Below are 12,546 nucleotides of genomic sequence, written 5' to 3'. Positions count from 1 at the left end.
ACTGCTCAGTGATTGAGGGATTGAACTCTCTCGTAGCGGTGATGGAGATAGAGGGATTGAAGTCTCTGGTAGTGGTGATGGAATCGATTATTCCTGAAAGCGTAGTATCCAATGGAGAAAATGAGAATGAGAAAGACAAGGATGGAGACATTGAGGATCACAAGCTTCCTCCATTGTTTCTTCAGGTTGGCAAGAAAACCAGCTTTGCATGATGAACAGTCATAACACAAATCATCTTGATTGTTACTCCATTTCTTACAGTCTCCGGTGGGATCGGCCACACTAGATTTCGGTGCAGTCCAGTAAGTAGCATTTTTGTAAGTGAAACCACAGTAAGTAGGTGGTTTGCAGCAACCCGACTGAAATATAGAGGATAATGTATGAATAAAATTGCAATAATAATTTACTAATTACAACAAAATCACTCTCTTTTTCTTAAAAGTCTTGAGCCCCATCTTGGATTGCTTACGGCCCAAAATCCTACTTTTTTTGTTTTTTGAATCATAAGGGCCCAAAACCTCCCCCACGCCCCCCCAAAAAAAAATTTGAATTGTCCTAGGCCTAGAAAAAGTGGAGCCCACTTCTCTTGGATATGTTAATGAAGATGGTGTACATTTGAATTGGATATAAGTGAAACCAGATTCATCAGTCAAAGGCCTTAAATTTTTATTTAGAAAGAAAAACAATAAAACCACAATATTATAAAAGTTTAAATGGCCATACAACAAATTAAAATGAGAATCCTGTGGTGAGCGTCAGATGGCCATACATAGGGGGGGGGTTATACATAAGGTTGGGCCCAATTGAGTTGTGCCTATTAAGGAGTTTGGCCCAACTCAACAAGGGCAGCTGCCCCCCTTATGCTACATGTAGCTCCACCCCTGCATTTATGGGTGAAGGTCATCAAAGAAAAATACAGAGCTCATCCAAGGAATTGGATATCGAACAAGAAGTTCAGACATAAAGGAGTTACAATTTGGAGAGAGATTAAACCAAAAGAGAAAATTCGATGAATGCGTTAGGTTCAACGTTTACTCTGGGACATGATCAAGTTCTTGGAGGAGAAGTGGTGTGGAAATGCCCCTCTAAAAGAAGCCTTCCCAGACCTGTTCATAGTGGGGGTGGAGGAGGCTTGGGTCAAAGATTGTTTGGAGAGAGAGGTGGACGGGAAATCATGGGAGATTATACTCAGGAGGAACCTCTTTGACAGAGAGATGAGAGCGTAGCAAGGCTTATAGAAAAGATGGCATCCTGCTACATAAAGAAGTATGGTGCTGACGAAAGGGTTTGGATGTATTGCTCTTTTGGATCCTTCACCGTCAAGTAATTCCACAACCTGATTGCATCCAATTCTTCACCCTCGCTAGTGGCTAGAGTGTGGAGCATACTGCCCCCAAGGGGTTTGTGCCTTTTCTTGGGCCATTGTTCTAGACAAAATCCTCACGGTATGTAATCAGCACATGTAATCGTTAAGCATTGTGCGCTAAACGTGGAGGCGGGAGAAATAGTAGATCATATGTTCTTTCACAACAGAAGAACTAGGTTCGTGTGGAGCACAATTCTATATAGATTTGGCATTGCATGGGTGTTTCCATTCAAGCTCTCTAATCGCTTGGAAAATTGGTCATTCACACCTTGGAGGAAACATGGAAAAAATTTATGGAATGTAACATTGCTTACTACTATTTGGGTGTTATGGAAAGAGAGAAATGTCAGGGTGTTTAGGGGTCTTATGGTGAGAGCACTGACCATTGCATTGATTAGGGCTCAACCCAGCTTCAAATCTGTCTCAGTGGATGACTTAAGAAAGGGGTGGACTAAAGTCTGCTTCAGTGGGGAGGTAGTTGCAGTCAATTGCTCAATCATGGGTCCCGCCTATGGAGGGTTACTATAAGTTGAACTTGGATGGTTCTAGAATAGGGAATCATAAGCCGATGGGTGTACGTAGTCTTCTTCATTATCATGGAGGCAGAACAATCTAGGCGTTCTCTGGCCCCATTGGGATTGCAGACTCCAATGAGGTAAAGATAAGAGATGTTCGCCAATGAATAAGGTTGATTGACCACAATATCCTTGATCAGGTTATAGTGGAAGGCGATTCCCTGAATGTCATAAAGTTAAAAATACTGATCATAAATAAAAACACAACGGTGTGCAGCATCCACATCATCCTATAACCAAGGTTTAAAATTTCGATTTCGGTACCAGTTTCGGACTTCCGGAAAACCGAAATTTCGGTCGAAATTTGGTACTCCCGTTCGAAATTCCGGACAGAAATTCTGAAATTTTGTAACGTTTTTTTTTTAAAATAAAAAATGCATTTTCTCGAAATTTCGGCCGAAATTTGGTAAATGGCGAAATATTTAATTTCGCCAAATACCGGTTTCGGTCCCACCGAAATTCCAAAATTTTGGATTTCGGTCGAAATTTAAAACCATGCTTATAACAATCCAATAATCATAATAATATATATATTTTAAAAAAAATACCTGGATGGGCGAAAGGTTCTTGTAAAAATCTGCTGCATTTTGATAAACACCATGGCTGAGACTCCCACAAACATTCGCATCATGCAAACAGCTATTGATCTTCTTCCAATTCTCTGCATTCTCAACGCGTTTTTGCAACCAATGTGAATAATCTCCCAACCGATATTCCTTGTAACCCCTGCCCGATATTACGTCTCTCGCACCCTTATGTGTGACAATAAATGCAAAGACAGTGAAACAAAAGAGCCCAACCATCAATAGAATCATCACAAAGAGATACATCCACAAGAAAAATGTGACACGGCAACATGATCCAATCAGACCAAATAATGAAACAAGGAATAAGAAGATTCCGAAGATCAGGACAGGGAATTCAAAGAACTTCTGGCAATTGGAAATCGACTGATGATCTAAATAAAAATACAAAGACACTGCTATGATAGGGAGAGATGTTAAAAGAGTGAGGAAGTTTAAGAATCCTAGCAGATTGTTACTTAGTTGAACCATTGTTCTAATGTAAAGACCAGAGTGAAACAGAGAGAAAACAAGAGATTTGAAGATATGGGTTGTGAGAAAATTTTCTTTCTTTTATTACTTCTTTTTTCTCCTCACATTTCTGTGTGAGAAAATCATGGACAGAGGAGAAGATATCACAAACGTGAGGATTTTGAGGGTAGCATTTATTTTTATTAGGAAAATAGGGAAAGAGCTTTTCATCATTATCTGTTCTGCGATTTTGTCTCTGACATTTCAAGAAGGCCAGGTTCCAACTCTTAATGAGGGACGTTGTCGGAATAAGGTACCAAATCTAATAGTTACAGGGAGATGATTCCCTCCCACTGTAGGGTTATGCGCCCCCCTGTTTAACGGAATTGTGGGCAGACTTTAAAGCTTTCTGATGTCGTATGGGGCGCATAATCCTACAGGGGGTGAAAAAAATCATCTCCCAGAAAATCACCATAAGGGCAGTAAGAGTGGGATGAGAGAAAACTCTGCCAATGACGGCCCATGAAACAGCATGGGCTCCATCTATTAATCAAATAGAAGAAGGGGAGTGATATATTTGCCCCTTATCTTCCCCACGCCGCCTCGTTTAGTGCATTTATGGCTACTCATTTTACGCTAGAAGGGGGTGGTCAAGGGAACACAAGGGGGCAAATATATCATTTCCCATAGGAGAACTGCAAGGAAGACACGCCAGTGCGATCAAAGTCGCTTTGGCCAAGTGGTTAGGTTCAATCCCAACTTACTTACCAAAACAAAAAGAGCATGCCAGTGTGGTAGCCTTATTGACAGCTAAATAAGCTTCTAACCTTATAAGATTTTATCAGCCAAACCTTCTTTTTATTTTATTTTATTAGTAAGGTGGGGTTTGGCGGGACCCTTACCAGTTTATTTAATAAAGAGAAAGATGATGCAATGAAGGCACAAAACCATCCCCAGCTCAGAACATGGGAGAGAGGGAGAACCAAGGCTTTAGCACATATGAGCGTCAAACACTAAGCATTAGAGATCTAAATGCTCATCACCTTTTGAATTAAATAATCAGCTAATTTGGTAGGGGTATGTTGGGCTCTTAGTGAGCGTCTTGGCCATTTTTTCTTTTGAACTTCCTGCCATAAATCATTTGATTCCTCAGATATGACTTCTCTTCTTCACAACTATTCTCTTGCTCGACTAGGATCAGGTGGACTTGATTACATTCGTCCGCCCAGGATACTTTCTTTCTTTTTTTCCATGAGATTTTTTGGGACCATTTGCGTTTGTTGGATCTTCTTCCTTTTGAGGAGGCTTCTAAAGAGGAGAGAACCTTTTCAGTGTCGGAATAATCCTCTGATTCAGTGTCCTCCTAGCCCTTTATTCCTTCTTCGAGAATAGCATAGCCAACTTCAATAGTTGGTTGTTCCTTCGCCCCTTACTCTGATCACATGTACTTTGTTTATCTTCCTCATCCATCACATGGTTTAGGGCATCATATGGGTTATGGGTTTTGATTTGGAATGGATCCTCTTGTTCGTGTCCTCCTAGGGTCGTTTGTGATGTAGGTTGAATTTTGGATTTTGAGGTTCTTTTCTTCTTCGCTTGCTGGTATCAGCCAAACTTCAACAAAATAAAAGGGAAATGTTATTAGCACAACCATATTTTTGGCATTTGCTCAAACCCAGCTGTCTTTTCTTGTTTAATTGGCCCCTAAGAGTTTTTGGGAAATGTAATAACCTTTTGACAGCTCTTTAAATACTAAAAGACAATACGGTTTGTGAAAATACAAAAATATAGTTGTGTTGTCATCATTTCCCAAATAAAAATGTTGCAAAAATGAATGAAAAGCATGGTAATAATCTTTGGATACCAATTTGCTCTCCCACGGCATAGAACTAATAATATCTTGAATTGGTTTAGAGTTTAGATGATTCAGTATAATTATTTTTTTTTTACAAAGACAGCATAGATTAATTAAAGAAACAATTATAAGTGTACCTCGGGGCAAAAACTGCCTGAATCCGCAAACATTTTGCTTCAAAAATACATTAACCAAAAGGGGTATTAGATTAATGGAAGCGTCGATAGAGCATCCGAAGATCGCGGCAATGAATGCAAGTCCATGGAATCAAAGGAGGGTCTAAACAGTAGGAATGGACCCATTGAGTCCTGCAAAGATGACAACTTAGGAGAAGATCTTCAGGTTCCCTATTACGGCATTCGCAACAAGCCACCGGTGAGGAGCGCTGAAGAAGCGCCTGAAACAAAGGGGCAGTAAATTAGATATGATAACTCATTTATATATGGCTATACATGGATCCAATGATGTATATTAGCTCTCTAAACAAATAACGAACCAAAACAACTCAGTATGAGCATACTATAACAAGAGAGTGAGTTTAGGATGTCAAAACTCGACTCAATATGAACTCAACGGATGGCACAGAGTTGATTGAAAACTAGTCGGGATACTCGATAAAGTTTTCGAGCTCAAAAGTTGTGTGCTCTAATATTTTGAGTTAGCTGAGCTCCTAATAGGGATTTTCAAGTGTTTTTTTAGTACATATCTCTGGTTTCAAGAAAACTGAGTTAACCCATTAACTCGACACAGGCCTTGATTTTCAAGCCCAGTTACTGAGTTTTTAAGAAGTTTATCTAAGCACTAAGATAGAGTAGAGAAACAAGGGAAAAAGAGGTTTTACAATTACTGGTACAGCACTTGTGAACAGAATCATGGTAATTTGTTTCGGATATTTGATACGATACGATCAGACTGTATTTCCCTGAAAATACATGGGCAGGAAAGGTACACCGTGGTCCACCTAATTATTTGATCTAAATCGTTGATTTGTTGCTCACTCCCACAAATCTTCTCCATAAGACGATACCAATCCTTCTAGTTGTGAAGGTATCTATACCGCCATATTTTTTTAACTTCATGAGCGTTCCATCTTTACACCAGTTATAATGTGAGTTCGGATCATCTTAGGGAGAAGATTTTTGAGGCACGGCCTAACTAAGAAGGACCTACAAATGAATGGTTTAGCTCATCTAAATAGATGGGCTCCACTGTACTTATAAACTGCCCGTGCATTTTTCAGGGAAATACGGACACCTATCATATAAAATCTATATGTTTCAAAGAGGTTTGGTGCTTCAACAAACGGAAATTGTCAAGGTCATGTCCATTTCTTTGAAATGGTAAGAAGAATTCGGAGTATTAAGCCTACAAACATGAAAGATAGGTCTTTACCTGGCCTTCGTAATCATGAACTTCTCCATCCGGAAGCATGAATATATCCCCACTTGACGTACTTGGAAACGTCTGTGAGTATATTTTCTGATCAGAAGAAGCAGCCCCATCTACTTTCTTAATGCTCACAAAAGAAGCCTTGCACAAAGGGCACGTTGAGACTTTTCTAATTGAAACCTATACAACCCATCACCAATCCATGAAAGTCATTCAAATGGAATTCAATCTAAAAATAACAGAACTGATAGTAGCATAAGAATAAAGCCCAGAATAGACAAAAAAGGGCGGCCCAGTGCACTAGATGTATATAGCCTTACCTCTGCTTTGCAGAGAGGCTGTTTCCAAAATAGACTAGTTTACAAAAATCAAGTTAAAATACGGACTAGAGAGGCTGGAGCCCACCAAGCCATCCCCTTGTCAGATGTAATAGCTTCAGAAACAAGAATTAAAAGTCTCAGTAGTCCACATGTTTTTGAATCTACTCTCTCACACTGATGGGAAATATGAGGCCCTCATGAAATGCTATGGGAACCCCACAATGCTTGCACCAAAGGAACAGCAGACTTCAATTTCAACAGGACTTTGGAAGTCCTGCAGACTATTGATCAATAAATATTTGGGTGAAGATCTCAATATTTGGAGAATTTGTCAGAACGGAATTGTATGCTGTTGCCAGTAGGGTTCTCTTCTAATATATAGAACCTCAATAATGACCATTCAAATAATATATACATGGTGGCTATTTCTGAAAGTATAGAGGACATCCACATGTAACAAAGAAAATCAGTGAAAAAAATGGATGTGTATTGAAGAGAATGTGTGGCCCAAAGAGAAGAAAAAAAAGAAAAGGTGGAAAATGCCAAGTTTACATACCATATGATCTGCCCAGCTTTGAATGCACGAAAAACAGAACCGGTGTCCACATGGTAGAACTCCCCTCGTAGAACTAAAATCTGTCCAACAAATAACACACGATAATTCTGTCGAGGTTGGCAAGCTGATTCGATCTCCAATGTCATCAACATCTTTAACATCTCCATTCCTATTCTCCCCAGAATCACAATTTTGTGATGTTGTTTCTTGGGAAGGTGATGCATTCTCATTCACCAATTTATTTGAATCGTTAGATGCAGGCAAGTCATTCAACTCTTTTATATCTTCAACTTCTTCCAGCCCCCCATTCCTATTTTCTCCATAGTTGCACAACCAATTTTCCAAACTCATTTGTTGGTATGGTGAATCATTCACATTCCTCTGATCATTTGAATCATTAGACACAGCATCAATGTTGTTGAGTTGGATACCAGTGCTAGTTGAGTAACACTTCTGCCCAGATTCGTTGCTTTTCACAAGCCGACGGCCTTTGCGGACATGTTTAGTTGAAGCAGTGCTTCCAAGAGCAGCACAAACATTCCTTTTGTTTCTGGTAAAACGTACAGGTTCCTCATGCTGTTTAAAGAGTGGAAAAACTATTTAGAAGTATCGTGAAAAAAACTCACAGCATAAAGAAGATGAACCTCGAAAACTTTCAAGAAACTGAAACGTTACAGACAGAGAGAATGGATGCACAAATATTTTCAAAGTAACATTCATATCCCAAGGAAATTATCAAACCTTCGTGAGGATTGATATATCGAATGGTAAATTTAAACTCTGAAATTAAACTAGTTTACTACAAATTGGCTGCTCCAACAAGCTTCTGCATGTTAGTGTCTTACCACTTCAATCCGTTACTTCTAGGAACACATGATATTTCCGAAGGACAACAGGTTGCTTCTGAAGTCAACCAGGAAATGGCTGAATATTGAGTGATAAATATCAACGACAGAAATGGATGTCATCCATCTAGAGCATTTTTATCTGTATGACATTATAATTGGCTATTATAGGCAACAAATCAAGTAATCTTCTTCCTGTTTATTAAAGACCCGCATTGGAACTTGAGAGGAAGAACAGTTTTATTAGACATTTTGTGTGATCTTTAAAACATTTTAGTCAGATACCTATGTTGACAACAAGAAGTCAACAACTAGAGGTTGCCGTAGTTAACAAAATGGAGGTGGAAATATTCTCAAAAAAAAATTGAGGTGTAAATGTTTCATTTTAAAAATTTGTTGCACTAGTTACCCAGATGCATGGAGTGAATGAAAGAAACGAGAAGCAAAAAATCAGCGTTGTGGAGGGAAAACAGGTTTCCTCGTTAGTAAAATTCAGAGACATTATCAGACTTAGTTCCAAAAAACAAGTGAGTTGAGATGTTGCTCGAGTACACATCAGATTTCACAATTACCTCTCTTAATAAACGAGAATCAGACCAAGTCGAGCATCCAACATCCATACACCACGTATCATTCTCTAGTGCTTTCACATCAAATGTATTAATTTGATCACACAACACTTTTCCCTTCTTTGTAGTCAAGAGATGTTCTCTCTTACAATGAGCATTGGCCGCAACTGGCACTTCCAATAATAGGGGCCCTACTTGCTGCCCACTACAAACAGTCAAGAGAGTACAAAATATAAATATCCATTAGTGAAAATATGCATAAGAATAATACTGTCTGCGTAGCCATGAAAAGTCTACAAGATAATAACACAAAGATTAACAAGTTAAATTGGAGTATCAAAGCCATGAATCATGAGAAACCACGAAAAATCAAAATTAAAATTAAAAAAAAATGTAAAGAAAACCAATCTTCCAAACAGATTTAAAATTGGAGTATCAACACAAATTTATACTTTATACATAAAATGTTAAAAGATGCATAACTTTTTTGCAATAAAAAAGAAGACAATAGGTATTTTAGTCAGGTTTTAGGAACCACCCATCCCCCACTCTCCACCCTCTCCCAATGTTTATTTTTACAAGATTGCCAATACAATTCTTTAGTAATTACTTTTTTTAATGGCATTCTTTAGTAATTATTTAAATCACTTTAAGTTAAAAATAAATAAAAAAAGAAAAAGAGAAAAGTAGATAGAGGTGGGGGTCGCCTGATCAGATTCACAAGAAATATATATAAATACACACGCGCACACACACAAACACACACAAACACACACACACACACACACACACACACACACACAGATAATAGACAAAGGTATTATATCTAGTTTAACATACCCAGTCAAAATCATATCACCTGCATGAGGATGATAGCCATGTCATACAGGCCCTTCTTTACAAAGCGAGCAGCCAGTTCATTTTGTGCATACCTTCAATTGAGATGGAGTCATAGAATGCTAGGATGCCTGTTCAGTGTTCAATAGCTCTCTTTAGTAAGAAAATATTGTGACAGAGTCAATGTCCTAGAAGCCCCAAGCTTCTTGTATATTGCTTCTTGTTTCAAAAGCTTACAACATGGTTTTACGAGTGCCCTCCAACAATGTTCTCATGGTTTACATGCATGTTATATCGCCATTTTTAAAGTAAAAACCTCCAAAAAGTACCCCCAGAATGGATATTTAATGCCGATTACCTTTCCCACGTAGCTATGTCCTCAACACCCATGATTAATTGGCCCCAATGTTGTCATCATGTATGCCCAAGCTGATATGTCTAGAATAATTGAGTCAATTCCCAAGAAGATCAATTCACTACAATTGGCAATGCATTGACACTAAAAATGATGATGTCTATAATAAAATTTAAAAGTTCAAGTTCTATTATGTATTTATGTTTAGCCAACAGAGGTGTCAAGGATTAAAATTCGGCACCTACCATGAGTGTTTACTTCATCATGTGTACCGATTATGACTGTATATGTTATGGAGTGGTTAAGTCCAATATTGGTTTTTGGAAAATTGTAACCCTGAATGGTTGGTTCTATGTACACCATTCCACTATTTACTATTTGGTAGTCAATCAATTATATGTACCGCTTGTCACTTGGGGGGGCTATTTCCTCATGAAAAGTCTCTGTACAATGTGTTAATTTCCCTGTACTTTGTGTTCGTGTGAAATTGTTCTTATTATCCACAATCTCTCCTACATCATTCACACCCTTCCCAATATTAGATCCCTGTATTTTTCGGAATCCATTATTGTCTTCAATGTGATACTCATGCCTTTGTGAATCACCAATATCATGTCAAGACCACTATTAGAGCATACAAAATATCCACTTAAAATTTTAATTTTGACAAAAAATAAAAACAGGATATCAAGCATATAAAAGGAAAAAGAGTGGCCGAAGTAACTAAAACCATACGATTTCGCAATTCCATTTACACAGTAAATCACAGAAAATACCAGAGGATACCTCTGCATAGTGTAGGAATCCTCTGGAAGGCATTTGCCTTGCTTCATGCAGTCCTCAAACCATCGATGGTTAACTATTTTTGTTCCAAACTTCTTAGCCAGTTCATATTTCTTTCCTTCAAACTGCCAACATACCTAAAGATTCATAAGAACAAATAATTCAAAGGGAAGTTAGTGATCATCATAATCCAGTAAAATTGAGAGAGAACAAAAGTGAAATCACCATCAATTATCCATGTACACAAATCGAAACTCACCAGATGTGTAGTTGATTTAGTCATTGCCCCTACATAGTTAGCCCCAGTTTGTGTGATGAGCTTGATGAGTTTAAACCTCTCTAACCCACTATAGCCACTCACTGTAGCAACTACAGGTTCCATCCCTCGAAGATGACAGCACATGAGCACTAGAATACCAAGACAAATTATTAGATGCAGATTTGACATCGATAAAATACTGTTGCTCGTATGTTGAAAACTATATATAAAATGTTTGGCAATGTTAACAGAGGAACGAAATAAATTGTAACGTGGCTCGACCCTATCAAATTAGAGTGCAGTAGACACACACACTCTCTTATCAAATTTGTATAACAAATCAAGAAAAAAGGGTTTTTTTACAGATTAACAACATAAAAACCTATCACTCCTTCCAAAGAGAATAAACAAAGTATGAAAAATGTGAACTTAATAGAAACAGAAACACAAATGATCCAAATGAACAATTAGAATCTAACACACGTAAACCTCGGCTAAAAGATCAACAGGAATAGAAAACAGAAAATGTTGCGCTTTGACATAGTAATTTTTGGCATCAGATGACGATTAAGAGATCCAAAACCCTAGCATGCTCAAGATGCGCCGATAAAATGCAAAATCGGAGGAAAATCTATCAAAAACAGAAAATGCAACGTTATGATATAATATTTTTGTCATGAGATGACGATTAAGAGATCCAAAACCCTAGAATGCTCAAGATGTGCCGAAAAATTGCAAAATCGGAGGAAAAACTATCAAAAATAGGGAAAACAAAACCCTAGAATGCTCAAAATGCGCCAATAAATTGTAAAATTGGGTAGAAATCTATCAAAATTTTTTTTTTGAAAAGGAGAAATCTATCAAAATGATGCGTTGAGAGATCCAAAACCCAAGAATGCTCAAGATGCGTCCATGAATTGCAAAATCCATAAAAAAATGTTCTTTAATGATGATGGACACGTCGAAAAAACAAAGAATTCTGATCTAAGAAGTGGAATTTCAGCAGTCAAACGACGAATATGAGAGCAAACAACAGGACAACTGAGAACATGTAAAAAAATGGGATTTGAATCGAAAGAAAAAGTTAGATAAACTGGAAAGAGGAAGAGAAACGGAGAATTACCTTGCGATTCGTCTTCCTTGGCTTAGGGTTTTTTTGCCCGGGAAATGAAATTTGAAATGTGGCAACAAAGAGCGGCCTTTCAGCGTACCTATATATACCATGCCGGGGCCCACTACGATTGATACAGATTGTGTAGATGAGAAAAGTACGGAATGCACGGTACGGATCGTGGGAATACCTATCCATCTTCTATATGAGTTAAGTGAAGCTACACATACGTGTAGCTATAGCTACACCAACAGCTTAAAATACAGTGAAAAAACTGTTCCTACACACATATGTAGATAAGTTATCTACACACTAGCTTAAAATATAGTGGGGGCCACATTATTTGGGTGATCCAAACCATTCATTTTTAAGGCCCTCACATAGATAGAGTGTCCACAAAAATCAGATCCATAGGATTATCCTAACCATTCGAACTGTGGAAGCAAAAAATAGACTAATTTGTGAAGGTTTAAAGACATCCATTTTACCTCCACAAATCGTAGGGTTAGGATGATCCTATTGATCTGATTTTTTGTATACACCCTATCTATGTGAGGGCCTTTAAAATGAATGGCTTCGATCACCCAAACAATGTGGGCCCCCACTGTACTTTAAGCTAGTGTGTAGAGAACTCTCTCCACATGTGTAGAAACCGTTTTCTCATTATATTTAATATAATAAAGAGGAAGGGG

General features: G+C 38.0%; 1 protein-coding gene and 1 pseudogene across 2 annotated transcripts; both read right to left on the bottom strand.

Annotated features, from left to right (window-relative positions):
- Window positions 1-5: 5 nt before the first annotated feature.
- Window positions 6-2,996, bottom strand: LOC143878134 (tetraspanin-8 pseudogene; annotated as a pseudogene). Its single transcript, XR_013250880.1, has 2 exons — window positions 2,490-2,996; window positions 6-359 (listed from the first exon to the last, which is right to left on the bottom strand). The product of XR_013250880.1 is annotated as a tetraspanin-8 pseudogene (transcript).
- A 1,863-nt stretch (window positions 2,997-4,859) lies between these two features.
- Window positions 4,860-11,978, bottom strand: LOC143878240 (uncharacterized). Its single transcript, XM_077380542.1, has 7 exons — window positions 11,867-11,978; window positions 10,744-10,892; window positions 10,488-10,621; window positions 8,513-8,714; window positions 7,096-7,671; window positions 6,223-6,399; window positions 4,860-5,227 (listed from the first exon to the last, which is right to left on the bottom strand). Exons 2-7 carry the CDS (start codon window positions 10,885-10,887, stop codon window positions 5,039-5,041), a joined length of 1,422 nt encoding a protein of 473 aa, XP_077236657.1. The 5' UTR covers window positions 10,888-10,892; window positions 11,867-11,978; the 3' UTR covers window positions 4,860-5,038.
- Window positions 11,979-12,546: the final 568 nt, after the last annotated feature.

This window comes from Tasmannia lanceolata, unplaced genomic scaffold (assembly GCF_043159265.1).
Source record: "Tasmannia lanceolata isolate RefF3 unplaced genomic scaffold, GAP_Taslan_0.1 ptg000006l, whole genome shotgun sequence".
Lineage (NCBI taxonomy): Eukaryota > Viridiplantae > Streptophyta > Magnoliopsida > Canellales > Winteraceae > Tasmannia > Tasmannia lanceolata.
Note: the sequence above shows the minus strand (reverse complement) of the source record. Positions and strands in the feature narration are given on the sequence as shown.

Bases quoted from the DNA above. Each gene is read 5' to 3' on its own strand.
- LOC143878240 (XM_077380542.1), bottom strand. From the start codon at position 10,887: ATGTGCTGTCATCTTCGAGGGATGGAACCTGTAGTTGCTACAGTGAGT. The intron at 10,622-10,743 runs GTGAGTTTCGAT...ATGAATCTTTAG, and splicing joins CTAAATCAACTACACATCTG to GTATGTTGGCAGTTTGAAGG. The intron at 5,228-6,222 runs GTAAAGACCTAT...CCTTTGTTTCAG, and splicing joins TTCATGATTACGAAGGCCAG to GCGCTTCTTCAGCGCTCCTC.